This window comes from Vidua chalybeata, chromosome 3 (genome assembly GCF_026979565.1).
Source record: "Vidua chalybeata isolate OUT-0048 chromosome 3, bVidCha1 merged haplotype, whole genome shotgun sequence".
NCBI lineage: Eukaryota > Metazoa > Chordata > Aves > Passeriformes > Viduidae > Vidua > Vidua chalybeata.
This window is the reverse complement of record NC_071532.1, coordinates 94543237-94569636: the sequence shown is the minus strand read 5'-3', so window position 1 is coordinate 94569636 and position 26400 is coordinate 94543237. Positions and strand designations below refer to the sequence as shown.

General features: G+C 36.2%; 1 protein-coding gene across 1 annotated transcript in view; it reads right to left on the bottom strand.

The window, feature by feature from the left end:
* The window catches only part of SNTG2 (syntrophin gamma 2), a 207030-nt gene that overhangs the window by 107385 nt on the left and 73245 nt on the right, over positions 1–26400 (bottom strand). Inside the window, exon 2 of the mRNA XM_053937530.1 lies at positions 10659–10796. Within this exon, the coding sequence (XP_053793505.1) occupies positions 10659–10796 (138 nt within the window). The remainder of the gene's footprint in view (positions 1–10658; positions 10797–26400) is intronic.

Sequence of the window (26400 nt, the reverse complement as noted above, 5' to 3'; positions counted from 1 at the left end):
CTCAATTACTTAAAAAAAAAAATCTTAAAAGTACTCTAGAATCTGAGTGATCAATTCCTAAGTATCATTCAGTGTTGATTTATGGGCACTTAATTCCTTATCACAGAGAGCAGAATTTGTGAGTTGTGTATTCAGACTTTAGTATGCTTTTCTATGTCTGAAGTGATATTCTTCCTGAACAGAAATTTGTACATACTTTTTTATTTGACAAGGGAAAACTACACTAATAGCTCAGATATGTGCATTTTCATAGCTATTGTGTATGCATACTTGTTCTAATTTTTCAACCAAAAATACCACTGTTTTCTAGTCTAGTCTTTCTAGTTTTCTATCTTCAGATCTCTCTATATTTTTTGTAGCATATGCTGAAAAACTTTTAGTGATAGTCTACTTCAAATGTTTATTTTTTTCATTTCAGATTTAAGTGCATAAGGAAGATAAACCCTTATCAATATTTTTCTAGAGAAACCTATCATATGTTTAACAGTATGCTGAATTTGACATTTCAATAATATGTAACTCATGGTGCCTGACAACATAATAATAGCACTTCATTTGTTGACAATAATTATACAGTTGAAGGGAACATTTTTTGGAACATGCTGAACAGTAATGGATAGAATGCCATCTTTACAGTAATTCCTGAACATATAAGATAAAGTATTTTTTCTTTTTCTGTACATATATAAATTGTATATAAGATTACTCCTATATATATATTTTCTGTCTGGGTGTTTTACAGTTTCACCAATTCAGATAAATATAAACTTTTATTTCAGTAGCCAAGACCATAATCTTATGATAACAAGTTATTTTAATATATATTGCTCTTTTTTTTTCTAACACTTATCATGCTAGACATAGGTTCATATTGACTCAGGGGAAAGTGAAACAAAATATATCTGGAATTTCAGTTTCATTTTAGGTGGGTAAAAATAATCCATATGGTAAAAAAAATAGGAATTGTTTCATACATTTTCAAAATTGCTTCTGTTCCAATGAATACTGCACTACACTAGTCTATGCTAAAAATTGAAAACCGCCGCATTATGAACATGGCACTTGACATGATTCAATTTCAGCTGATATAATTCAGTTTCTTTGAAATCCATGCTAATGAAAATTTTTTCATAGGTTTTTACTTCATTTGGAACTGCATCAAAAGTTTTGATCACTCACTGACAAAGTTCAGATCTGATCTGAATCAGAATACACCCCTAACTTTAAATTCAGTGACTCACTCCCAAGAGATGCTTTCCAGGAACTAATGTCTGTCTGCTTACTTAATTCTTGTTTTATTTCACCTATACTTACACCTTGAAAATATATTATCCTAATACATCCCATCACAAGGAGACGATGGAATAAATATTTCCATATTTTAGTTTGTTTTAGCATGATCATACAACAAATAGAAAGCACGTGAATAGCTTTAGCCGTTTTATAAAAAAGACAAGTAGGGTACTACTTATTGGCATCTTATACTTTCAAATAGAGGTAACATGCATTTTTATGTGATTGATAGAGAGCCCTATGAAGCAATCTATTTGCATAACATTGGTATAATCTTGATATTTCTATTTTAATAGTTCATAGTATTGCTTATTACAGGTATTCAAATATTCCTATTAAAAGAATATATTAAACTCAAACTTAATGATTCCTACATAGAAGCTTAGTAAAGGCTACGTTTAAAAAATGCAAAAACTTTCTTCTTTTCAAGATGTTCAAATTGCAAAGTAAAATGCTAAAAGCTGAGTATCATTAAGTATCATGATCAGGATAATTGACACCAATTTATTTCAATCTATGATCATATATAATTTGCTATGACTAGAAAAACATAACTTTCTTGCCCTGTTTGGCTTTTCTGAGGAAACATTAATAGCTGCTGTCAGAAAAAGGACAGTCAGCTCAGTAGACTTTAGGTCTGAATCAGTCCTGAATTTGTTATGTAAGGACAAAATTTCATGACTATGAAATTTGGATTGAAAGCCACAGAAGCTTTGCAAGTAACTGTGAAAGAAAACTCTACTCCAAAACATCTTGCCAAAACTGAACTGCAATGTTTGTGGGGAAATAAACAAACCTATCATTTTGTGACATTAATGTCATGCACATATGGAGCTGAAAACCCAATGTGTATGGCTCAGTCAAACAAAGAAACAACTTATTTCACTTTTTGGTTGCCTGCAGGCTAAATATAATTTTTCTTTCCAGATGAATTTATTTATGGTTTAGAGTGAAGTGAGACAGACATTTGTATCAGTGTTAAAAAAAAATAAAATACAGTGCTACAGTTGACTGTGTAATTTTATTTCATTATAGGCAAGGAAAACTCTTTAGACAGTCTTACTAATTATAAATCTGAATGGCAAAGCTGAAATTAACATTTTTTAAATTAACCTTTTTTGCTTTTTAACTAGCATTTTGTTTTGTTCAATAGTAACTACAGTTTCTTGAAACTCTTTATTCTTATGGGTTCAGAGCACCCAATGTGCACTCTGTAACAATCACTCATTACAGGTGTGCTACCAAGCAGAAGCAATTATGTACCCCCCATGGCACAACAGCCTGTTTTTTTCCCTGTTTCTAGGAGACTACAGGACAAAGCAGTACTCCACATAAAACTTCAGGATGCATTTGAATATACAGAATGTAAGAAATACAACTGTAATTGGCAGGATACCAATATGAAATATTCCTATATTTTTGAGACATTTTATTGTTGCAAGCTGTCAACTGGTGAGGCAGAAAATTTCAGGAGCTCCAAGAATGATGTCAGAAAGGGAATATATTGAAAAACATATATAGTAGAAAATTTTATCCATATAAGATGTAGACACCATTCAAAAGAGCACTATTTCAATAATTGTATAAATAAGAGCCTACTTGGTAACAGGTGCAGTGCTGCTTATAACAGCTAAAATGAATAATACAGAGTAATACTGAAAAAATTGCTATACTTTTATTAGCTGCACACTGAATGACACTTTCAAATATAATGGGAAGAACTATATGGTCAAATATGCATCTTTTATGTATGAGATAGCTCTACACCTAGATTCTCTTAAAAAAAAATGATACAAATTTTATCTCTGGGAAGGTCTTTCATGTCTTGTTATTTGCTCATATGAAGTGGTATGACTGAAGCTTAATGGGCAACATGAGAGGGCAATTGCAGTGCTTATTTCTGTTGCTGTGTTTTAGGAAGATTTTATATCCACCTATAGGTAGGCCAATGCCTACCTATTATGTCATTATTACCAGGTTGTTAACACCCAGGACTGGCACTTGTGGTAAAAGACCTCTCATTAGAAAAAAAGTATTATATCTATCTAGCTATCTATCTACCTATCTATCTAAATGAATAATGTACTATGGGGAGTTCAGAAGAAGATTCTACTTAAAACACTCCAAAATCATTGACATAAAGAGGCATTTTTGAAAAAAGATTGTGTATGTACAATATTTTACTTTTATGTTCCAGTCTGCATGAAAATATTAATGAATACATATATTACTTCCAATCATCAAACTGAAGTACACAGCAGAAAAGGCTGGAGCACTTGACTCAGTCCATGTTCTTCAGGTTTTCTAGAAACTGTTCTAAGAAACAAACCCATTCACAATGACTAGGACAGGTTGAAGAGACAGATCACCAACACTTTAAGTTTGTTCTTTTCCCTTCTACTTATCAGTAAGACTACTGTGATGACCCTACCAGTGCTCTCCTGGACTGCCCTGTCCCCATAGCAAGGAGGTCAAGTGGGGAATCCCTGTGCTGATTTGTGTCCTGTGTGGGCATCTTTCCTGCTGCAGGACCTGGATGCTGACAGCATTAAATTTGGTGGGAGTAGCTGTCTTAGGGTAGGACATAGTTATGAGCTGGGCAGAGCTGCCAAGGTCACACTTCCTCGTGTTCCCAATAATAGCCCTGAGGGTAACTAAGCTGACCACTGCCTCAGGGTGATGGTGTCACTTCCTCTCCATCTTTTGGCTTCACTGACCAATAGCATTACAAGGTTAAATGCCTGGTACCAACTCCACTTGTTAGCCTGAGTCTGTGCCCATGGGTTAAGAGTAGTTGGACTAAGCTCTGCAGTTATTGAGAGGTGCTATATGCCTTACACTACTTCAGACAGATATTGGCAAAAATGGGTCAACCAATTATTATCGACAGTACTGTTCGGAACAATGGCCACACCAACAAATCCCATGGAATGTAGGGCCACCAACAGGCTCAGTATCATGACACATCATCAAAATTACCAATGAAGACAAAAATCACTGGTCTTGACTCAAGAGCACAGGTCGCCTTTACTTAACCCAGAAAAGGAACATATACGACTTACACGTATTTGATAAATAGCCATAACTAAATGTGCCTTGGTACCTGAGCCTATCTAGACCCCACACTCAAACCACAACAAGACTATTACCTTAACAGATAGCAGACTAGTCCTTAAGCATGAAAAGTGGATAAACAAGTAGATAGGAAAAAGTGAACAAAGAAAACAAAGAAATAATTGCTGCATTGTTTACAAGATTTTTTAAAAATAAATTTATTCCTACTTCTAAATTTGTATCTGGTATTTATTGGAAGAAGTAGTCTCAGAAGTTCTCCTTACTTGTTGAAAGTAAGATGTGAAATTAACTACAGACACTACATGGCAGGTTTGCAATAGGAAAAAAAAATGCAGAGTTTGCCACCCAGGCCCTTGGGAAACATACAGGAGAAAGGAAAAAGGAAAACAAGAAAGTGCAATAATAAGACTTAAAAGAGAAGCCTGCAACCTGTCTTGCATGGATGCAGAAAGAAACAGTCTGATACCTGAAGGGGTAAGAAGATAGTCTGTCCTAGTTTCACTTGGGATAGAGTTAGCTTTCTTCTTACAACTTAACGTATCAGCCATATGTTCCTTTTCTTAGCAAATCTTGGCAGGTACCATGATGAATTTACGAGATAGGAAATGACTGAATAAACAGATCTCGTAAGAATGTGAGACCCAGTAAAATGTATCATTATGGGCAGACATCCTGCTGGTTGTTACATATCCCAAAAGAAAAAAAGAGGATGTGGTGAGCAAGGAGATGTTGAAATTCTTCAGGAAACTTTCTCCTCAAGATGGAGAGTTCCCATGATGAGAGCTTTCTCAGCTCACAGCCTCCACGTCTCCAAACCTTGAGCTTCCTCAGCAAATTGTTCAACATGTATTTGGCATTTTGTCAAATAGATATTTCCACTTCTGCTCATACAACCCTCACTTCTCACTTATTGGCAGCAAGATTCCACCTACCCAGTGGCTGCAGGTTGTCATGCACCTGCAGGCTGTGTCAGATGCCTAGCCCCCCTCCTCTCTACCACAGACAGAAGAGATAATCCAGGTGCTAAAAGGCCCAGCAAGGGGACATCTCTGGTGCCAAAAGGGCTCAGACCTCAGCTAAGAATCAACATCTTAGTCTGGAGAGCAGATATGAGAAGAGATAAAAGAAATATTCTTGACTAAGAGACACTGTTTTACAAACTATAAAAGACACACAAGTTATCACAGAAGCTTTCTACACACACACCCTGAAGTGTTTGAGACTCCTTCATGGAGTTTGGAGGCAAACCCATGGTTACCTCCCACAGGAGATTGAGGGAAAGGATCTTGATATGTGCCCCACCAACAATTGCATGGTAACATACACTGAATCCTAAGTTATATTATTTCTTCGCTAGCTGTAATATTAATTGGTACCTTTAATCTTGCACTGTATACATCTACTAGTAGTTTCTCTTTTATCTTTATTCCTGTGCAGTATTAGTTTAAGTCTTATATCTGTTAGTTTTTTTGTCTATTAAGTGAATAATTCATTCTAAAATAGACCAAATCTGCCATTTTTAAAGGACTTGCAAATGAGAGTAGGTATTGAAGTGTTGGCTGCCTCAATAAAGCTACTGATTGCTGCTAGAGTCCTGGGCAAAAGGCAAGGACTTTTCTAAACCCCCACATCCATTTGTAACAGTGACTTTTCTTGTAGAAATATGGATTTAAATGTACAATAGGGCCTGCTCTTGCCAAAATTATTTCCAGATGGAATTCAAAACACCATACTGAGGAGAGCAGGTATGTGCAGCACGCTAACAAGAGATGGTGCTGGATTATGGTTAACCACTAAATCTAACAATATAGGCACCTACAGGACAAGACTAGAACCACACAGCCTTTTGCTAATATGTAAAGATAGATAATAGATCATACAAGCACACCTGATGAACTACAATGCCAACACCTAGGACTGGAACAGAGATTCCAGTATATGGCCGTCAAGATCAAAGAATACTTGACTATAAACCAAAAAGCACTGAGTTTTGATTGCTGCTTCCTTACTCACTGCTGTTACTACTTATGTATGTCCTGAGTATATAAAAAAGTGAGTGCAGTATGAGGAAAATGGAAATGTCACACAGTTAGCCACAGTCTGACTGAACATGCCACGTCTGAATTTCCACAAGTCCTTAATACTGTCGTCTCAGGGAACTGTAACCATAAGCATCTTATAATTAACCAGGTAAACACCCAAAAAATGCTTTGAAAAACAATGAAGCAGCTTTTCTATAAAACTACACTGAGGGTGGGGTCTGAATTTAAAAACTTTATTACTAGTAGGATTTGCTATACTGTTGGTTATAATGTCTGGTTTCCAGGAAAAGCTTTTTGTTCATGTTTTTGTTTTTTTTTTTTTGTTCATTTTTTGTTTTGTTTAGTTCTAAGTCTGGATCATTTTTAATAGCCTTCTATATTCTTAGAAATAGCTGCATTGTTTAAAAAGACAGTGTAACTCATTAAGTGGAAAAAATTATTGAGACAATGTAAATGTAAGTCAAGAAAACTTCAAGAAAGTGAGGGAAAGACACAAATTAGTCCTCCATGATAACACATCATGCCTCACCATGAAGTGAAGGCAAGATGTAATAAGGAACAGCAGGAAAAAATCAAAACATTATTTTGAATGAGAGAGTTTAAATCTTAACTTCTTGCACTGCACAGGTTCTCACCTTCTCCTAAAAGGACAGGAAGAATGCAGTAAAAATTAACTGAGGCATGTCAGTTGATGTTCAGTTTTCTATAAAGTCAAAGCAGATCTTTTCATGCTCTAAAATAGTCTTGGGACATCTGCAGATTAAATATAATAACATTTTTATCAGTTTACATTATTATCTTACTGTAAATGTTATCTTATTACTGTAGGTAAAAGTTTTGGGATTTTGGTTGTTTGTGTGGGGTGTGGGTTTTTTTGTGGGTTATTTTGGTGTTTTTTAAGGGGAAAGTGGATTTTTTGGCAAATTTCTGTGGAGTTTATTAGATGAAAATGAAGTCACTCATTTTATTTACAAACCTAGCCAAGCTAAGGGAGGATTACACAATAAAATCCAAAAACAAAACAACAAAAACCAATTTTTGTTACAGGTGTACAAAGAAAAAGCATTAGAGGCAAGTCCAACTCATCACTGTAGCTTTAGTGATCACTGATCTCTTTGCCAGTCCTCAGTGTAGCATTCAGAACTACACTGGTCTAGTAGAGCTAAATATGCACAGCTGCAAATCCTGTCCTCAGGGTTCCTCAGGATTAACCTGTCAGTAAAAGGGAGGCTGGAAGCAAATGCATCCCACAAATGCTGTCCCATGTAAGTGGCTGAAGAAAAAGTATTACCACAAGTAGAAATAGAACTTTCCTTTTCAATAATTTTCCATTCAAATATCCTACCTAAGAGGAAAAGTCATTCTACACCCAGTTGTTTTCTCCTCCCATGCATTTGCAGTGAGTACAAAAAGAAAGCAAAAGTTATTTCTATTTTTGTTTCAAATTAACTAATTTGATGAATGGCCATGTGTAAAATAAAGATTAACTAGGAGTACCTGAGAATGAAAACGTACAGAGAAAGGAGGATAAATCAGTAAGACAATGTGATCGTGTGTGACTGCTATAGCATTGACTTTCAGGTTACAATTTTCTATTAATATTTTGAATCATACAGAACAGGGATGAAAACTATTCTCTTTAACCATTTGAAATACAAAGCATTTATCTCTGGAATTTCTGTCATGTAACAGTGATTGTAAAACTTACCTAACTCAGTGCTAGAGAATTACCAGCTATTTCAGCCTGATTTCAAATTTGTTTTTGAGCTCCTATGTACTAGAAATTTATATATGGTAAAAAATAACAGCATTTATCTCCATGTTACACTCAATTTGCATTCATATTAAATGCTAGTTGTCCAGAAGTTTTTGTTTGGTTTAAAGTATAATGCAGAAAAAGTAAATATGGCCATGAAGACAGTCTAATCCATTTTTCTGATTGGAGTTTGACAACAGAATCCTGTGAGGACTGCAGGTAACACTTACAGAAAGGGACCTTGTGGAGATCTTGTAAGGGACACAAAAAAATAGATCAGACCCTTAAATTTTAGTTTTCAGAGTCTTCAGTGAGAAAACTTAGGGAAAATAAGGAAAATACTAACAATGTTGTCCAGGAAAGGGCAGCTCAGCAGGACTGCCCACTCTTATTTCTCAATTGCATGAGGTAGGAGAAATCCCTTCTGAATGGGTGTCATACCTAGAGCCACGTAATACTTTGCAACTCTAACCTAAATTACCATCTAGATTATACTTGAAATTCACTTACTTTTACACATTAACACTACATCTACAACAAAGAAAAACTGTCTTTGCCACAGTCCTGGGAATCACTTCTTTCTAGGCTGTAACCATTACTGTGATCACTACTGGTGAACTACAACCAAGAAACTTGGATTCAGTTTATATGCAGTGGCTGCATATCCCAGCTATGCTTCCTCTTCAAGGTCTATTACTTTCCAGAATTTATTTCAAAATTCATTTGCTTAAATATTATCAAAGCTTGTCTCCTTGCCCTGTCTTCTATCAGGAAATACTATTTAGGGTACCCATAAAATGTAGGAGTAAAAGGCATCAAAATCAACCCAAATCTTGATACTAAAAGGAAGAGGCAGACTTGGGTTGCTCAGGGCAGCTTTTTGTACTACTTTAGACTGGAGATTGAGAATGTTGGGTGGGGGCGTCCTGCTGTATTTTGGGTGTTGATCAATACATACACAGATTTGATACAGTATTTTCTCGCAGTATTTTTTCAGATGCACTTAGCTTGTGCTAATTCATTTGGGAAGTAACCTAGGACTATGTAGGATAGAATTTTGATTCTTCTTCTATGTGATTCATACACAAGGCATTTAAACACCATCAAGTCCATAGCAATCATGTATAATTACATGCACAGACACTATATACTGAAGTCTCATTATATTTTACTATGACAGTTGCAACTAGTTTGCATACAACTCATCAGCATTACCAGCAATGCCTGGTAAAAAAAAAAAAAATGTGTTTTTTCATGCTTCTCAGTGAAGCAGAATGTATATGCAAAGCTGATGAATGAGGCTTCTACTTATCTCAGCAAACCAACCAGAAGTGGACATGCCTGTCACCGATCAACCTTTTCAAACATTTTAAAGAGCAAGTCATGTTCCACAGAATTCCATGGACAAGTACATAGTGTTTCAAATTGCTAAAAGCTATTTCAAATTATTTTATCTATGATATTAAACAAATTATTTAATTATTTACTGCAGCAGGAATTAAATATTTACATACTATAGAGGCAAACTCTCTAACATATTCTCATATACATACACAAATACCCATTATACCCATTATAAACTTTTTTGCTTCTAATTCTTAGCAGAGTACCACAAACCCACTTGATGTCCCCAAGTCCCAGATTTTAAGTTTACATGATGCAATATAACAAGCAGACAGAAACAGTCTCCGTTGGCCCACTCTGAGGAGGCTGCCATGAATTGTGCACTCTAGGAAACACCAGCAAAGTTAATGAAATTGATTTTATTCAGTTAAATTAAGTATATGTATTCCAAATTCAAGAACACTGTTTATATGAGGAAATTAAATGCATTACTTAGGGATGTTGATAACTTAGACACCTTTGCTGTACTGCTTATGCAAAACGTTACCAGTTTATCTAGTGACATTACCATATGTAATGTCAGAAGATTCCTCTATAGCTTAGAGGCACTACAGGCTTTGAAAATGCAGCATAACTGAACTTTGGTTAAAAAAAGCACCACATACATGCTGGCACTGATTAAGCTCCATCTGTGCCTGAAAGAGAATTACAGTGAAATAACTGCCCATCAAGTATTCTCTCAGTCAGCTCAATGCCCTTGAACAGACATCCTGTCTGATACACAAATGAAGAAAACTTTGGTGCATCAGTTTACTCTTCAAATGCTTTCACTGGGAAACACTTTTTTTCTTTTCTCTCTTAATTTAATGGCCCAGAAATATTTGGTGGAAGAATGCTTTAATTTTGGTATTTATGGACATTTTTTGCTTCTATTAAGATTATAAATATCATAATAAATTATGTAAGCACTGGTCAAAAATGCGGTTTTTGTACTTATGAATGTAGGTAAGCACAGGAGACCCAACAACTGATAATTACCTGAATTTCCATTACCCAATAAAATCTCTTGCACTACAATACAATAAGGTGTCCTCTGTAGAAGACATTAAAGTGCGCAGCCAAAAGCACAGGGATATAGAAGCACTTACATTTGCACTGTGATCACTTCCACTAACACAGACGACATCTTGTTTTTGAATTGTTAATACCTCTTTTGTAAGCTTCAGTCGGATGTCATAAGCATTTTCAGATACTTCATCATACAACAATGCAATACCAGTTTTAGTCTGCAAAAAAGAAAGGCATACACAAAAATTTAAGAATATGAACATTTCATAATGGTGAATAGCAAGCTCTATCCCATTCAATAAATAAAAGCATACAAAAAAGCATTATGTACAGAAAGCAGAAAACTGGTCTGCTTTTCAGTCTTCAAATGGATTAGACACAAAAACCTCTTTTGTACTGGAAAATACAGGATAAGTGGTCTTTGAAGTAGACATTAATATGCAAATAGTAAAAAAAATTACAAAATTTTCTCCATTGTATTGTTACACAAATAAGTGTTGCCAATTAATGATGTCCTGTTTGACTTTATTTATACAAAGACTTATGAAAATGTATTAGAAACAGATAGGTATGTATAAAGCTATGAGAACACATAACACATTTTGGCAAGAAGTGGGGAAGTGAAATATTGTTCCTGTCTTAAAGATGTTCATTCCACTCTGTCAGAAAAAGAACTGTACCCTTCATCAAAGTTGCCATTAAGATACAGAGTTCTGTTACAGTAGAAAACTATGTTTTCATGTTGCAAAACATAATTAAACCCAGTTGTTACAGAATTTATTTTGTTTAGGATAAGATGAATATACATTTCTTAAGTTACATCATCACTGGACTAATAACTACTAAACTCCATAGGACAGTCAACTATTTGGTATAAACAATGTTTTCTTCATCAGTAGTAGAAAATAAACTGTATTTTAATTTCTGGATTATTACCTTGAATTTCCCTTAATACTCCCTTGAATATCTGACACTCAGTCAGATATTTCCTTTTCCAAACATAAACCGTGGTTTTAGGACTGCTTACAGCTATTTGTTAAAATATGCAAACAAATGAAATTTCAGATATTTACAGTCACTGCACAGAAGATAAAAACACCTGCTCTGAAATGAGTGATCATGTTGAAAAGTACTATTTGTTTATTAATTTCTCATGTATATTACAACATCATCACAGCACTGCACTTTATGTAAGTGAAGAAAAATAAAATATGATTTAAGTTTTAGCTGCAGTATTTGTTTTTAAAAGAAGATTTAAAATCAAGTTGTTCATCTATGTTTTTTTTAATGGTAGACTGTATAGAAAACAGAGTAATGGAATTAAAGAAGAAACATGTCCTGCGTACTGAATGAAAACTTGAGGGAATTTAAAATAAAATTAAACATGAAAAATTATCTTAATAATATTTCCATTTCTATAAAATTAGGGAGAAAGATCTGTGGTGATTGTCAATCAAACCTTTCAGTCTTCAAAAACAGGATCAGCTTAAGCTTAAGGGACTTAAATTTTGTGTAGCTCTATGCTGCAACGGAAAATGCAGCCTAGACAACAATTAAATTTATTCTGAGCAACAGCAGTTGCTCAGGTGAATTGTTCATGTGGTTGGGCTATCCCTGGGCTCAAAGCAATTGTCCCCATGTAGGTCACTTCTGCCGTTTAAGACACTGACATATCCTAAGACCTCTGAGCATGTAAAGCTGACACAGGCTTTTTAGGATATCCAGGTCCTTTCCTAGCTGGAGGCAAGAGCAGATTTCCATGTTTATAATAAGATACAAACATTGGTCATGTCAGCAGACATCCACATGTAGGTATCTTCAGCCTGTAATGGATGTTACAAAAGGTTTACAGAGCAGAAATCACAGAACAGCTTAGGCTGGGAGTGTCTTTAAAAATCATCTACTTTCAACAACTTGGAAGAACATCTTCCACTAAAGCAGGTTGCTCAAAGCCCTGTCCAACCTGGCCTTGAGCACTTCCAGGAATGGGACATCTACAGCTTCTCTGAGCAATCTGTTCAAGTGCCTCACTACCATCATGTGAAGAATTTATTTCTAATATGTAACTTAAATTCTTTCAGTTTAAAGCTATTCTGCCCTGTCCCATTACTACATACCCTTGTAAAGAGTTCCTCTCCAGCTTTCTTGAAGGTGTCTTTAGATACTGGCAGGCTGCTCTAAGGCCTTTCTGGAGCCTTCTCTTTCCCAGACTGAAAAACCCCAATTCTCTCAGCCTGTTTTTGTAGGAGAAATCCACATCTAAGACAGCTGTTTAGAATCTGTCCAGGCAGCGGTGACCAACAGACACCTCTGAAGCATGATTCTATCTGATCTCTTTTGTACATCTATCTAGAAGGGAACAAGTGAATCATAGCTCTCTGAGTTATAAGGTAAATATAAATAACAACTCAAATATAAGTGTCTAATTGTGGAAAGACAAATCTATTCAGTGTTCGCTGGCTATGTCTAAGGGAAAGAAAGTTCAGTCATGGTATAAAGCCTTAATCATTCTCACTTGTTCAGCGTCCAACATTTCTTTATTTTTTCCAAGACTTTGAGTCTTTTCACATTTTTAGCATGTGTGAATATCTTACCAATACATTTTTGTGAATGACAACAGATGAAAACTATGCCAGTACCATCTGCCGAAAAGCCATGCTGCCAGCAGAAAGTATTTCCAAATAGCAGAACTACAGACTTGAAAACCCACTGTCCCTGATTTTTGCAGCTGTTCAGATGTTGAGCATCACTGTCCCACCTGGACTGGTGACCACTCTCACTTTTGCTGTGTACCAGAGCATGCTTTACAGAAACACTGGAAGAATAGAGCTCTGGAGCACTCTTTATACAGCTTATGCCCAGAACAATTCTCTTGCTAGAAATTGTTACATATGTTTAGAAGAATCCCAATGAAAAAAGCTTTGAACTTTCATTTGTAACATATGATCAGGTAACAAATGAAATATGCAGAGTGACCTGTTAAATAGCTTAGCATTTGCCATCACACTATTTCAACTGAAGTCCCAATGCAGCTCATCTATTACTATTAAAATCCAATACCTACACTACACTTCATCTAACTGCTGATGTGATCCAAGATGACATGCAGCAATACCTTATTTGCTTTCAGAATCAATAAGATTAATCTGGATTTCTCTCAGCCTTTCAAGTCGGCTTTTTTCTAACCATTATAAATAGCTTTGCATCAAAGTTCAGCACATTCCCTTGTTCTTTCTTTGTGTTAAAGAGATGGCATACATAACTCTAGCAGGCAAATCCCAGTCCAGACAAAGGGTTTCTTCACATAAGAAACTTACAAGAGAACTTAATCTTTGCATGTATATGTATATCTCACATTTTAACTAGCTATATTCATCTCAATTTCTCATTTTAAAACCCTCTATATAGTGGCCATTCTAGGTAACTGATATAAAAAACTGAGGACTGAAAAAGTCAAAATATCTCTCTAAAATGATATAATATTGTTAGAGATCATATGCTTTATAATAAAAAGCATGCAGAAAGTTCATAGGGAGTTGCCTCTCAATAGGATTTCAGTGTTTACATTGAGAGGTAGGGGAATACAAATTTAAATTAACTTGGGCAGAAGATGAAATTACATGTTGATTTTCGAGACACTGGCTTCAGGAAGAGGAGTGTGTGGGTGTTCATGTGCATGATCACTATGTGTTGGGAGGAAGAGAAATATCAGTAGTACAAGCATCACAGCAGCTGTGATTTTTAAGAAAGCATAGACACTGCTCTGTTTTAGGAAAAAAAGAAAAAACACTGAAACCTACTTTCTCAAACCAGCTCAAAGACTGTCAATACCACAGAAAACATTCCTCTCTAGAGGAAGCTAGAATGGCAGATGAATCTTTTTATCAGTTTTATTGTTGACTACTTAAGCAGGACTCTAGGCAGTGTACTTGCCTTAAAGTACTCCCTGTTCAGCATAATGTTTTGGGACCCTACTCAAAGTAACAGGATGCTTTCAGTGTGCCATATTTGCAGTTTAAAGCTCACGGTTGCAAATTATGTTTCAAGGTAGGCATCGATGTGACTTTCACATTCTCTGGATAGAGAGACATAATTCTGTCTCTCAGGAGAAGCACAGAGAGAAGAAGAGAAAACAATCTTTAGCTCTGCTCCTTTGTTTTTCTCATGTGGAATGTGGAATGGAGATTGTTTACCTGAAGTGATTGCTTGATTGGATTCTGGTGAAGGTTGTTTGGGTTCAATGACCAATCGGATCCAGCTGTGTCTTGGATGCTCAGCAGAGAATCACGGGTTTTGGTAGTTAGTTAGCTAGGTAAGTTAAGAAGTATGTATGTAGAATAGTTGAGTATCTCTCTAAATAGCATATTAATGTAATATAGTATAGTTTTAATAAAGCAGATCCTTCAGCCTTCTGATCTAGAGCCAGACATCATCATTTCTTCCCTGAGTCGGGGTTCACCACATTTTTATACTCTACATCTCTACAACAAACTTCAGTCTTACTGACATAAAATACTTGTCTTCAGTGCTGTTTTATTTTGAAATAGCTTGCAAAAAAAATCCTCTGCATCGAGTTACATTTGTTCTCCAACAGAAAAGACCATTTGCTGATCTTAGTACTTAATAAATACATCCACAGCTTCAACAGCACTGCAGTTCAATTTTATCTGCTAAAATTCATTCATAAATGACCTTTCTTTATTTGTAAATAAAATTATTTAAGCACTATATATTTTTTTACCCAAGGAAATGCCACATCATATTTTCAAACTAATATGTTATCAGCAACATTTATACCTCATAGGTCTAGTGATGAAATTCTCTAATCCAATTTCAATTTTTTAAATTAGATTAACTCTGTGATATACTTATAGTGGGAAAACTTGCTGAAGACACATAAGAACTGGAGTCACCGATTTTTATCCTACATAATTTAAGATTAGGGAGAAATAGAACTTCAGGCAGTCCCACATAGTGCCCTGAGCACTAAATTACAGCAGGCTCAAATCTACTTTCTCTCTCACAACTGGTTTTATGTTTTCTACAGCACATTTCCTATCATGATCAAAAGAGAAAGATACTTTCTCAGAGAAATTAAAATTTAAAATATCCTTGATTAACATAAAAAGATTTAAAATGGGATAAAATATAAAGGGAAAAAAAGTGCAAGGTGTTACACTATAGGAAGAACAGTCATCTGTATGGCAGAACAAAAGCTCTTCTTCATCATGTCTTAAAGAATGGAAAGAGGTATGTAGCACTGAGGATTGGCAGAAAAATATAGGCATCAATATTTTGTTGTTGCAATAAAGGCAAACACATGCTTTCTTCACCTTCTTTCCTACTGATTTGTTTTTTCTCAATCTTACAAGACAGTACAAATAAAAGTAAAGTGCTTTAGTTGGGTACTAGAGAAGATTCCTTAAACACTGCTGAATGTGAGGGAACAAAATTTCATGCTAATGAAGTAATCCCTCACCAGTGTTGCATTTAATACATTTTAGTATATTGTTTCCTTTTATACAGTACTATGTCAGTGTTGTTTCATGGCTACACTACATCAAAGAGGTAATGAGCTGAAAAGGGTCATGAGAGAAACCAAAAAAATTAAAAGTGGTCAGAGATCTGTAAAATAGGATGTGTAAGTAATTCAAGATAAATTCAGGTTATTTCATTTCAAGACAGCATATACAAGAACACAGGAACAGTTTTAAGTACTTCAAAATCTATTGCAAATAGAGCAATCAGGAAAAAAATAATTCATAAATCTCCTCCTTTGAATATATTCTGGTTATGAGGAAACGGAAGTCCTTGAACAGATTGCTTGGATAAATTATGGACATCCATTGCTAAGGGATTCTGAGAGAAAACTGAACAAACATCTGCCCAAATGGTACCGGTAATCCTCTCACAGGGCAAAATCCCAGAAAATAAAATCTCCTTTAGATCTATTTCATGGTAATATTCAAAATTATGTGACTTCTTGCATATGAATGAACCTCTGAATCCAGGAGAAAACCTGACTGGCTTAACAAGGACACCTGGACGAAACAACTTGCTACTGCCATAGGATGGGTGAAAAAAAACTATGAAGGCCTGAAGAAGTTTATCACATCGGGGCCTTGACAATGAATGAGTGACATTTACAACAAAATTTGTAAATAATTTTTATAGCACTTAATCTGAAAGATGACTGGACTCTAAGAAGAAATGTCCCATGAAATGGCCCATGTCTTTCATGATGAAAAGACAATTCCAGGCTTAAGGAGCCTTGAGTAAGTACACAAATACACACTTTTTGATGGACCAACATGGGACAAATGGATAAGGCAGTAGATAGTGAGAGCGATAACGTATCTGTGGAACACAGAGAATTATTCCATTAGCACTGCAAACACACAAAGAACCATTAATAAAACTAAAAGCAGACAGAAATCAATTATAACTTGTTGAAATCAGCCATACAGAGCTCTCTTACAGAGTATACTTCTCCCTGTAATTGCACATGCAGTTATCCTTATTCTCAGCTTTAACATACTACAACTTTTACATCTAATGACACTGTTTCACAAATGCAGACAAAAATACTTAACCTCAGTACTCCTTCCTTTAAGAAATTCTGACTATAATGATAATGAAGCCATTAAACAGACTATTTGGAGGATAGGTTATGGTTCCCCAATACTGTGAGGGTGAGGGACTCTGTAAACAAGTCAGAAGAAGCATCTCAAAAAATGTGGAGAAGAAATGGTATGGATTTGTCCCATATCTCAGAAGAGTAATTCAAGACTCCTGTGTAAGGAGAGAAAACATAATTTTACTGTCACATGTAGGGAGGGATCTGGAAAGTTATGAAGCTCAGCTCCAAAGCAAGGAAATTCTCTGACCAGCCCAGCTGAAAGCTGCTAAGGATGGAAGCTATTCCCCACTGCTGGGCAACCAGCTCTACTGCTTGCCTGTCCTCATGAGGAAAAGCTTTTCATTGTGTCCCATTTCAAATTCTGCTTATTGTCTCCTGTCCACCCAGACACAAGTACAAAGAGCCTGGTTCCATCTTCTTGATCTCCTTGTTGACATGGAAAGGCTCCATTTAGGTCCTGATGAAGCCGTCTCCAGGCTGAACAAGCCCAGCTCACTCACAGGGAAAGTGCTTCCAGCCCCAGTCAGCTTGGTGACTCTGCAGTGAACTTTCTCTGTATTATAAATGTAGTTTTTATACTGGGAGAATCTAAACTGCATACAGTATCCTAGATACAGTCTAACGAGCACTGGGTAGACAGGGACAATCTCTTCCCTTAAATCTCTTAGTTGTGCTCCTCCTAGTACAGCTCAGGATAATGTTCACTTCTCTGCTGCTTGCTGAGGTATAACTCACTACCCATCAGGACCCCCTGAAAATCTTCATATGAGCTGCTCCCCAGACATGCAGGCCCCTGTCTGTATCACTGCCATGGGCTCTTTGTTTTGAGGTGTGGGATGTGGCACTCGTTGGATGTTATTAATTTAGTTCATTGATTTCTTGAATATCTTGGTAGTTAGTCTATTTGTTAGCCTGCCTGGGTGTCTGTCAATGATATACTGACTGAACCCTCCAGTTTAGTGTCATCAGCAAACCTGAAAACCAAGCCCTCTGGGCCTTCTTCCAGGTCACTGACAAAAATGTTAAAGAAGATGGGTCACAGGACCCATCTGAAGAACAGTCCTTTGCCACAGGAATCCAGAGAGAGGATTCCCCATTAACCACTAACTCTAGTCTGAGAATCGAAGCAGCGGTCCACCCGCCCATCTAGAAGGAGGCTATGGCAACAAAGTAGCAAACAAACATATTTGTTTCCTTAAACTAAAATACTACTAATACCAATAACAATGTTCATAATAAAACTGTTTCTTTAACACATAAATGCATTAAAGAAATGTTAATTTTAAAAAATTCGGGAAAAATCATCATGCTTATTGTCACTATCAGGTATCTTTCTGCTCTAAAGTACTACTGCCCACTTTCAGCAGTATCCAATTCCCATGTACAGAGGATGCACCAGTGCCTTTACATCCATTAGGCCCAGCAGTCCTGCCCACCCCATCTCAGAGTCCAAATTCAGAACCATCTACAGTCATGGCAGGGGTCACAATCCCCCTTTCATACCCTCCACATGAAGGCCCACATGTAGTCCACCAGCAGCTGCTTCTGCCTTCCTTCCCAAAGGAGAAGCCCTGTACCTGGGAAACAGCACCATTACCAACACTGCTGCAGATGATGAAACTTGTGGCTGCCCCAGTGGTCCAGCCCATACACTACTGCTCATGTCTGAAGGGAAATATTTCAAATTAAAATAAAACCAAGTTAAGTTGGAATTTCATTCCAGTTGGAAAGAAACTGCCAATGTTAATTTTTAACACTGCATTATTTTTAGTATCACAAAATCAGTAAAAACCCCCACCTTTTAAACTAGAATAATATACAATCAAACTGATCTAATAGCTACCCAACTTCTATGATGTACTGGGAACATACACAGCTTCTTTCAGCTCCTATTCAAAATAAACACACCCACAAGCAAATGCACAGGAAATTGCAGGAAACATACCACAACTGCTTTATAGCCTCAGTAAGAAGCTAGTAAAAGTACTTATATTTGTCATACCATTTTTCAAGACTGATAATAGATCATGCATTTTTATTAGATCTGTAACTCCATTTCATATTTTCATAATGTTCACAATCATTCTCAGTGAAGAAAATCACAAATTTCTGATAACTCCTTTCAAAAAGGTGATTCACAACAAAGCCAGTGGAATATTATCTGATGGACATCATTGATTCTCTTGTAAGTCAATTAACACTAAAGATACTGAATAAAAATGTACTGTAAATTTTAAATGCACTCTTTGATAAGAATCAGCATCAGAAATAAAGATGGTCTAAACTACATAATTAGGAAACATTTGAGTGAATTTTTCCCAAAAGCATTGATTACATCTGAAATTTGCACCTTTTATAATACTGTTTTGATAAAGATTTTTTTTTACATTTGCATTTATTAATAACAATATTATGGATTGACATTTCAATATACACAGTTGTAAAACGTGTATTAGCATTACAAGTCTTTAGAAGATTTTAACTGCAGCATGACAATACCACTTTCTAACAAATCAAAATAATTTTCCCAAAATTTTCAAGGGCCATACTCAAAGTAACAGAAGTTTGAAAAGATGCTCTCAATATAAAAAATATAAAAGTCTGTTTTGTTCCTTACATCACAACCTATTCAATAGTCAAAAACAGCCTTAGGGATACATATCTGCTAATAACATTAGCCTTGCAAGAAAAGTGATTAACAGCTTGATCACAATATCTGTGATTTTAACCAGTAAACACTAATATCTTGTTTAATTACTGCAAGCTCAGTATATCATGAGCTAATATGATTGATTGTTGTCATTCTCATGCACCTCTCAAAACACCAGACACAAATATTTGAAATCTGTATTGCACATTTGAAAAAATCAACTTCCAGAATGTCATGTCAGAATAACAATTGCCTTCTTGAAACTCTAACAAATGCTAATAGAGACATATAGTTAAATATGTTCTAATAGAAATTCTAATACAGAAAATTGCCAGGGTTCAAACTATTAGAAAAATTGCCTAGTTTTATTTTGATTTAGATACTATCTTTAAGTAAAAGAATTAAGAATATAAAGAATATAAAGAATATAAAACCTCAGAATATAAAGATACTCCTATGCTTACAGCAGTTTCCTACCTGTCAAACAAGAAAGCATAAATTTCACACTTCAAAATAAACCACTTAGCAATAGCTGGAAAAAACCCACAGCATTCCCTTCGGAGATTATTTAAGAAACAGATTATCAGAAAACTAATGTGAAAATTAATGTGAAAATTTCTATTCCTGATACTATGAATCTTACCCTGGTGGGGCCCAAGAAGAAAGCCATATTAAACTGCTTAATTTCTGAAAAAGTTGGAAAAGAAAACAAGTTCAACTAGGAAAAAAGTACTAAAGCTTTCTGCAGAAGACAAAAACAAAGCAAACAAACAAAACAACAACCAGAACAAAAATAATAATATATAACCAGTTTCAAGATCTTAAGCAGTTATCCTTCAGAAACTGGAAGTATATAAAGAAAATAGCACAGAAGATACAGGAAGCCTAGGAAAAACTGAAGTATTTTTGCAATACCCAGTAAATGAATAAAAACTGCAGGTAATTTAAGTATATAATAACTTATTTGAATTCAGACTTCAGACAAAGATATCTTAAGATGGAGAATATGTATTCTAAACCCCTTTTCAAAAGCAAGAAAACATGTAATCAGAAATAGCAAGTGGAGATACAGATTCAGCTCTCATTTAAAAAAGAGACATGGTCTAGGATGAATGAATGTTTGTCCAGAATTCAAAGAAACTGCTATTTAAAGCATATACAGTCTAGTCTCACTAACACCAAGACAAAAAAGAATATCAGTACTAAGAAAAAAAAATCTAGAACTGATGCTAAGTCTGATTTTGGCAGCTGTATATAAAACTTGTTTCATTTCTTTCTAAATTTCAATAATTTGCTGATCCACAACAAGTACATGCAACTGACTGATACTCTGTCCCTGTAACCATCTGACTTAAGCCTATGGAGATGCATTTACACATTTGGATGCATGCATCAAAGAACAAAAATAAAACTAGGAAAGGAAACTAGGTAGGAGACAATCAAACAATTCTGAGTAAAAATAATTAAAAAGTAAGATGCTTGACAAAAGAGCTGGACATTTTAAGGGCTTTGATAAAATGTTGCCAAAAATCTGTATTTCAGAGTAATTAATGTGCAGCAGAATTTAATTTTATCCATTATCATCTGTCCAGTGTCATCTGTCCCTTGATGCTGCTGGTCACAGAGCACTGGACTGCCACAGTATTTGACTGACACCACATGGAAGGTCTCATTCCCGCAGGCTGGGGGCAAAGCTGTTCTGTATCACCCACTGCAGAGCACGGCAAAGGTCGCTGAGCGAGCTCTGATGGACTCATAGGTCAGCAGGGCACAGTAAGGGCCTGGGCAGGACCTCTGCTGGGCCTGACAGCGTGGGGGGAGCAGGCACCCGAGGAGAGGAGCACCAGCTTCTCCAGCACATGCTGCAACAGGAAAAGAGAGCTCCTGCATAAAGTAAGCAGCAATCAGTGCTTAGCAAGGTGGAGCATTAAACACAAGTCAGCTGGCAAAGTGACACTAGAATTTTTAACCCAAGGATTAATGAAATCTTATGATAACCCTCCTGTCCCAGAAAGGTATTCACCAGAACAACACAAGCAAACTCCTATCCTGAGAAATGGCAGGAGAAAAGGATGGGACTGAGGGGATTTATTTTAAGTTCAGAACCTGGAACCAAAGAACTAAAACAGACTCAGAAATAGACAAAACCCTGACAGTTAAAGGAAGAGAAAACAGAAATTTTAATTGTTCCTTTCTAGACAGCATCAACAGCATCATGAAGTCATACCAGTACCATGGCAGAACTACTGTCAGTTTATCCTGGTGGTATTTCACATGGAAAGGCTGAAGGAAGTAACATCCATGAGTGTACAAATATTTTGTTGATGAGACACTGAGAAGACAAATTCCTTTGTTGTGTATATTTGAACCATATTTATGAAAGGCCAGTGTTCAGAAAAGGTGCATGACCTTAAATACACTATGGACACAGTTTCACAGTTTTATGCAAGTATACAAGTCAAGTTGGCAGGGTAAGAAACATGGTTGTATTTTGTGTAGGAAAGCAGGAGTAGAAGTATGGATGTGAAATGACAGAATAGTTCTTGAGATAATAAAGCTTAGTTAGGGAAGAGAAAGAGAAGATTTAAAATAAGAACAGAAAACAGTAAGAGAAATTAACAGTAATGAAAGCGAAAAGAAAAAATGAAAAAAAATTAATATTAAAAAAGGTAATTTCTAGAAATTGTGTGCTTAAGTAAAAGAGTAGCTGCCCACTGACAAACACATCTATCTTTTGCAGGAATGATCACCATAGGTTACTAATCCATAAAAGGATCTGACATACTAGCTCTACTGAGAGTATCAAAAATGTGTGAAAAATGTAAACAAAATTTACAAAAGCTGTGTGCAACAAACGTGGTATCCAATATTTGAAAGTGCAGCTAAACAAGAAGCCAATAAAACACAGCTGGTGGTAAACAGGATCCTGCCTGAGGTTTACCACTGCTTCTCCCACTGTCACACAGCCTCCTGGGATGACCATTTTTGGAACTGTGCCTTTGCACTCTACTACTTCTCATCTTGTGCCAGCCCAAAGATGGATAAGCCAATTTAATGATCACTAATCATTGCTTACCAAAGCCCATTTTCACTGCCACACCTGTAGTTATGTGCGTTTTATATCCCTTTTACATACTGCCATACTTTCTGCACACTAGAAAACAAGAAAACTATGTGCTTTTCTATGGAAGTGTTAAGGGGATAAACAGTGAGAATATTAATGTTGCAGTCTTTCTGTGGCATATTGGTTACAGACAACTATTCCTACAGCTGGAAATTTACTGTGCATTCTTTTTGGTGGTTTTGTTTTGTTTTGGGCTGCTTTTTTTTTTTTTTTGCACCACCATAGCACATAAAGCATCACATATCAGGATTTTCTGTTTTGCAGATAAGGATTTTTTGATTAGAAGATGCAGTACAGGGCACCTCCCCTGCTCCTGCTTAGGTTCTCTTCATTACATGAATGTCAAAGGCTTACTTTAGCCTTTGTTACCCTCCTTTGATTTCTGTACTACAGGGATATATTTTCTGTGTTCAGATGATTCTCACTGGTGTTCATGGGCCATTAAAAATCCTGGGAGTAATCTTAGATAATCTCTCTCCATTGCTTGTACCTGAAATTCAGCTATTATTTTCTTCTTACAAAAGAGGAACAGCATTCTAGCACAAATGCTCAAAAAAATCCTAGGGATTTAATTTTAGTCCCAATGAAGCAGAAGTCAGTTGAAAACTCTCAGTCATGTCAGGCTTTAATTATAAAAATAATTAGTATAAATTTTGTCACAAATGTTGACAGCTTTTCAAGTTGCAACATTCATAGCATAGTTATTACCATAACTATAAAAATTAATGTAGAAGGACATATTTCAGGATTCTGCAGTTTTCTTACATAAAATCTACCTAAACCATTTTGTCAGCTGTTATCAAGACCCCCCAAACTATGCTGGTTTTCATACTCATTTTAAATTTTTCAAGTTTCTGAACAAGAAAAGGGTACATTAACAAACTATAAACATAGACAACATTGTCATTTAGAAATTAAAATGACACTTAAAAAATATCTAAGTAGTAGGGTTTTAAATTCTACTATTTCCAAGACAAACTCAGAAGAACAAGGACCAAATTACCCACTAAATACTTCAGGATAATACAGTGAAAATACTTGTTGATAAAGAATGAAGAAACAATCACACGCAGATGAGGCTCTAGTAATTGTGTTAAAAAAAAAAAAAGACAATGAAAACTGAATATTAAAATGAAAACCTAATCAGACAGTACATGAACCTTTGAAAAAATATAATTGAACAATAGAATAGATTTCTACGGAAATGTTCAAAAAACATTATGAAAGAGAGAGAAGGAAAAAAAAAAACCAACAAAAAGCCCAATCACAATTATACCATGTAATCTACTTAAATATATGTAAAAAAAAAAAAAACATATTAATAGCCTTTTTTATTGCTTGTTTTCCTGATTGTGCTAGGGTTTGTTTTATTTTTTAAAGAATGATCAATTATTAAAACAAAAACAGTGCAGCTCTTTTTTTTCTGAAATCTGGTTATTATTATAAGCATGGAAATGCTAATCATATTAATTTTTCTGCTCTCACAAAGAGTTTTTTTTGTTTGTTTGAGACTGTACTCTTAATAAAAAAATTCTCAAACTTAGAGGAAAACACTCGGACAGAAACACTGAAGGGTAAAGATGGAAGGGGCTTCTGGAGATCATCTAATTCAAAGCCCTGTGCAAATCATAGAATCACAGAATATTAAGGGGTTGGAATGGACCTTAAAGATCATCTAATCCCAACCCCTACCTCCATGGGCAGAAACATCTCCCACTAGACCAGGCTGCTTTGCTCACAATCATGTGCAATCAGGTTTTGAGTATTGCCAATGATGGAAATCTTGGATAAACCAGTGTGGGACCTCTTCTAGTGTTTGACCACCCTCACTTTGAAAAATAAAAAATAATTCTCATTCAACAGAATTTCCAGTGTTCCAATTTTTGTTCATTGCCTCTTTCAGTCAGCACTTCTGAGAACGTTCTGGCACAGTCTTCATTGGCACCTGCCAGCTGGGAATTCTTCCACGTCGGTAAGATTGTTCTGAGCCTTCTCTTCTTTAGCTCTACAGTCACAGCTCTCTCAACCTCTTCTCATATGTCAGATGCTCCCTTGATCTGTTTGGGCCTTTGCTGAACTTGCTCCAGCATGCCCATAGCCCTCCTGCAATGGGGAGCACAGGACAGGACAGGATTCCAGATGCTGTCTCACAATGCAGTGCTGAGCAGAGGGGCAGGATCACCTCCCTCCACCTGCTGGCAATGCTCTGGCTAATGCAGCTGAGAGAGCTGCTGCCTTTAGCCACAAGGCTGAATTGCTGGCTCAGCTCAATTTGGTGACCTTTTCTGTAAAGTTGCTTTCCACCCTGTCAGCCTCTACTGTGTCTGGAGTTATTCCTTGCCAGGTGCATGACTGTGCACTACCCTGTCTTGAACTCCCCGACTGTGCACTTATTCTCCAGCCAGTGCCAGTCTTCCTGAAAGGCAGCACAGCCATCTGATATTATGAGCCAATCCTCCCAGTTTTGTACCATCTGCAAACTTTTTGAGGGCTTTCTCTGTCCCAACATCCAAGTCATCAGATGGTGAACAGTACTGGATTTTTGATTTCCTCACTATGGCACTAGTGACCATCGTCAACTTGGACTTCATGCCACAGATCACAACTATTTTTACTGCGGTCAGTTTTAAATTGCACCTCCCCATTCATCAAGTAAATACTCCATCAACTTGTCTATGAGGATATAATGGGAGCCAGTGTCAAAAAATTTGCTATATCCAAGTTAAACATCCACTCTTAGACCCCCATCCACCAATCCAATGACTTCATTAGGGATGACTGTGATGTCAGTCAGGTGAAATTTCCACAATATAAATCATTGCAGAGTACTTCCAAATGCTTTCTTGTCTATCACAGTCGGTCATGGATTTCCAGGTGAATTTGCTCTATTACCTTTCCAAGGATCTTGCCAAGGATCTTGCCAAGGATCTCGCCAAGTGGCCCCACTCTGGACTTCCTTTAATAGGTCCACATCTTTCTTGTGCTGGGGAGCCCAGAGGTGGATGCAGCACTTCAGCTGGGGTGTCACCAGAGTGGAGCAGAGGGACAGAATCCCCTCCCTTGCCCTCCTAGCCAGGCTGCTTTGGATGCAGCCCAGGGTGTGGTCAGCTCTCTGGACTGCAATTGAACACTTCTGGCTCATGTCCAAATTTTCATCATATTTCAGGTGCATCCTGTCTCCACAGGACCTCATCCTTCAGCTAAGTCAGCCTTTCTTAACATCAACTATGCACATTTCCATCCACAAACATAATGTAAAATGAAGTGTATGGTGCAGACAGACAGCCTTAGACCTTGGCCAAGTCCTTAGTCATCATCCCACAAAAAGAACATAAAGGCACAGCATAAATGCTGCATGAATATCTGAATTTTTCAAAGCAGTCTCATGGATTTATTTCAGTAGCTTAA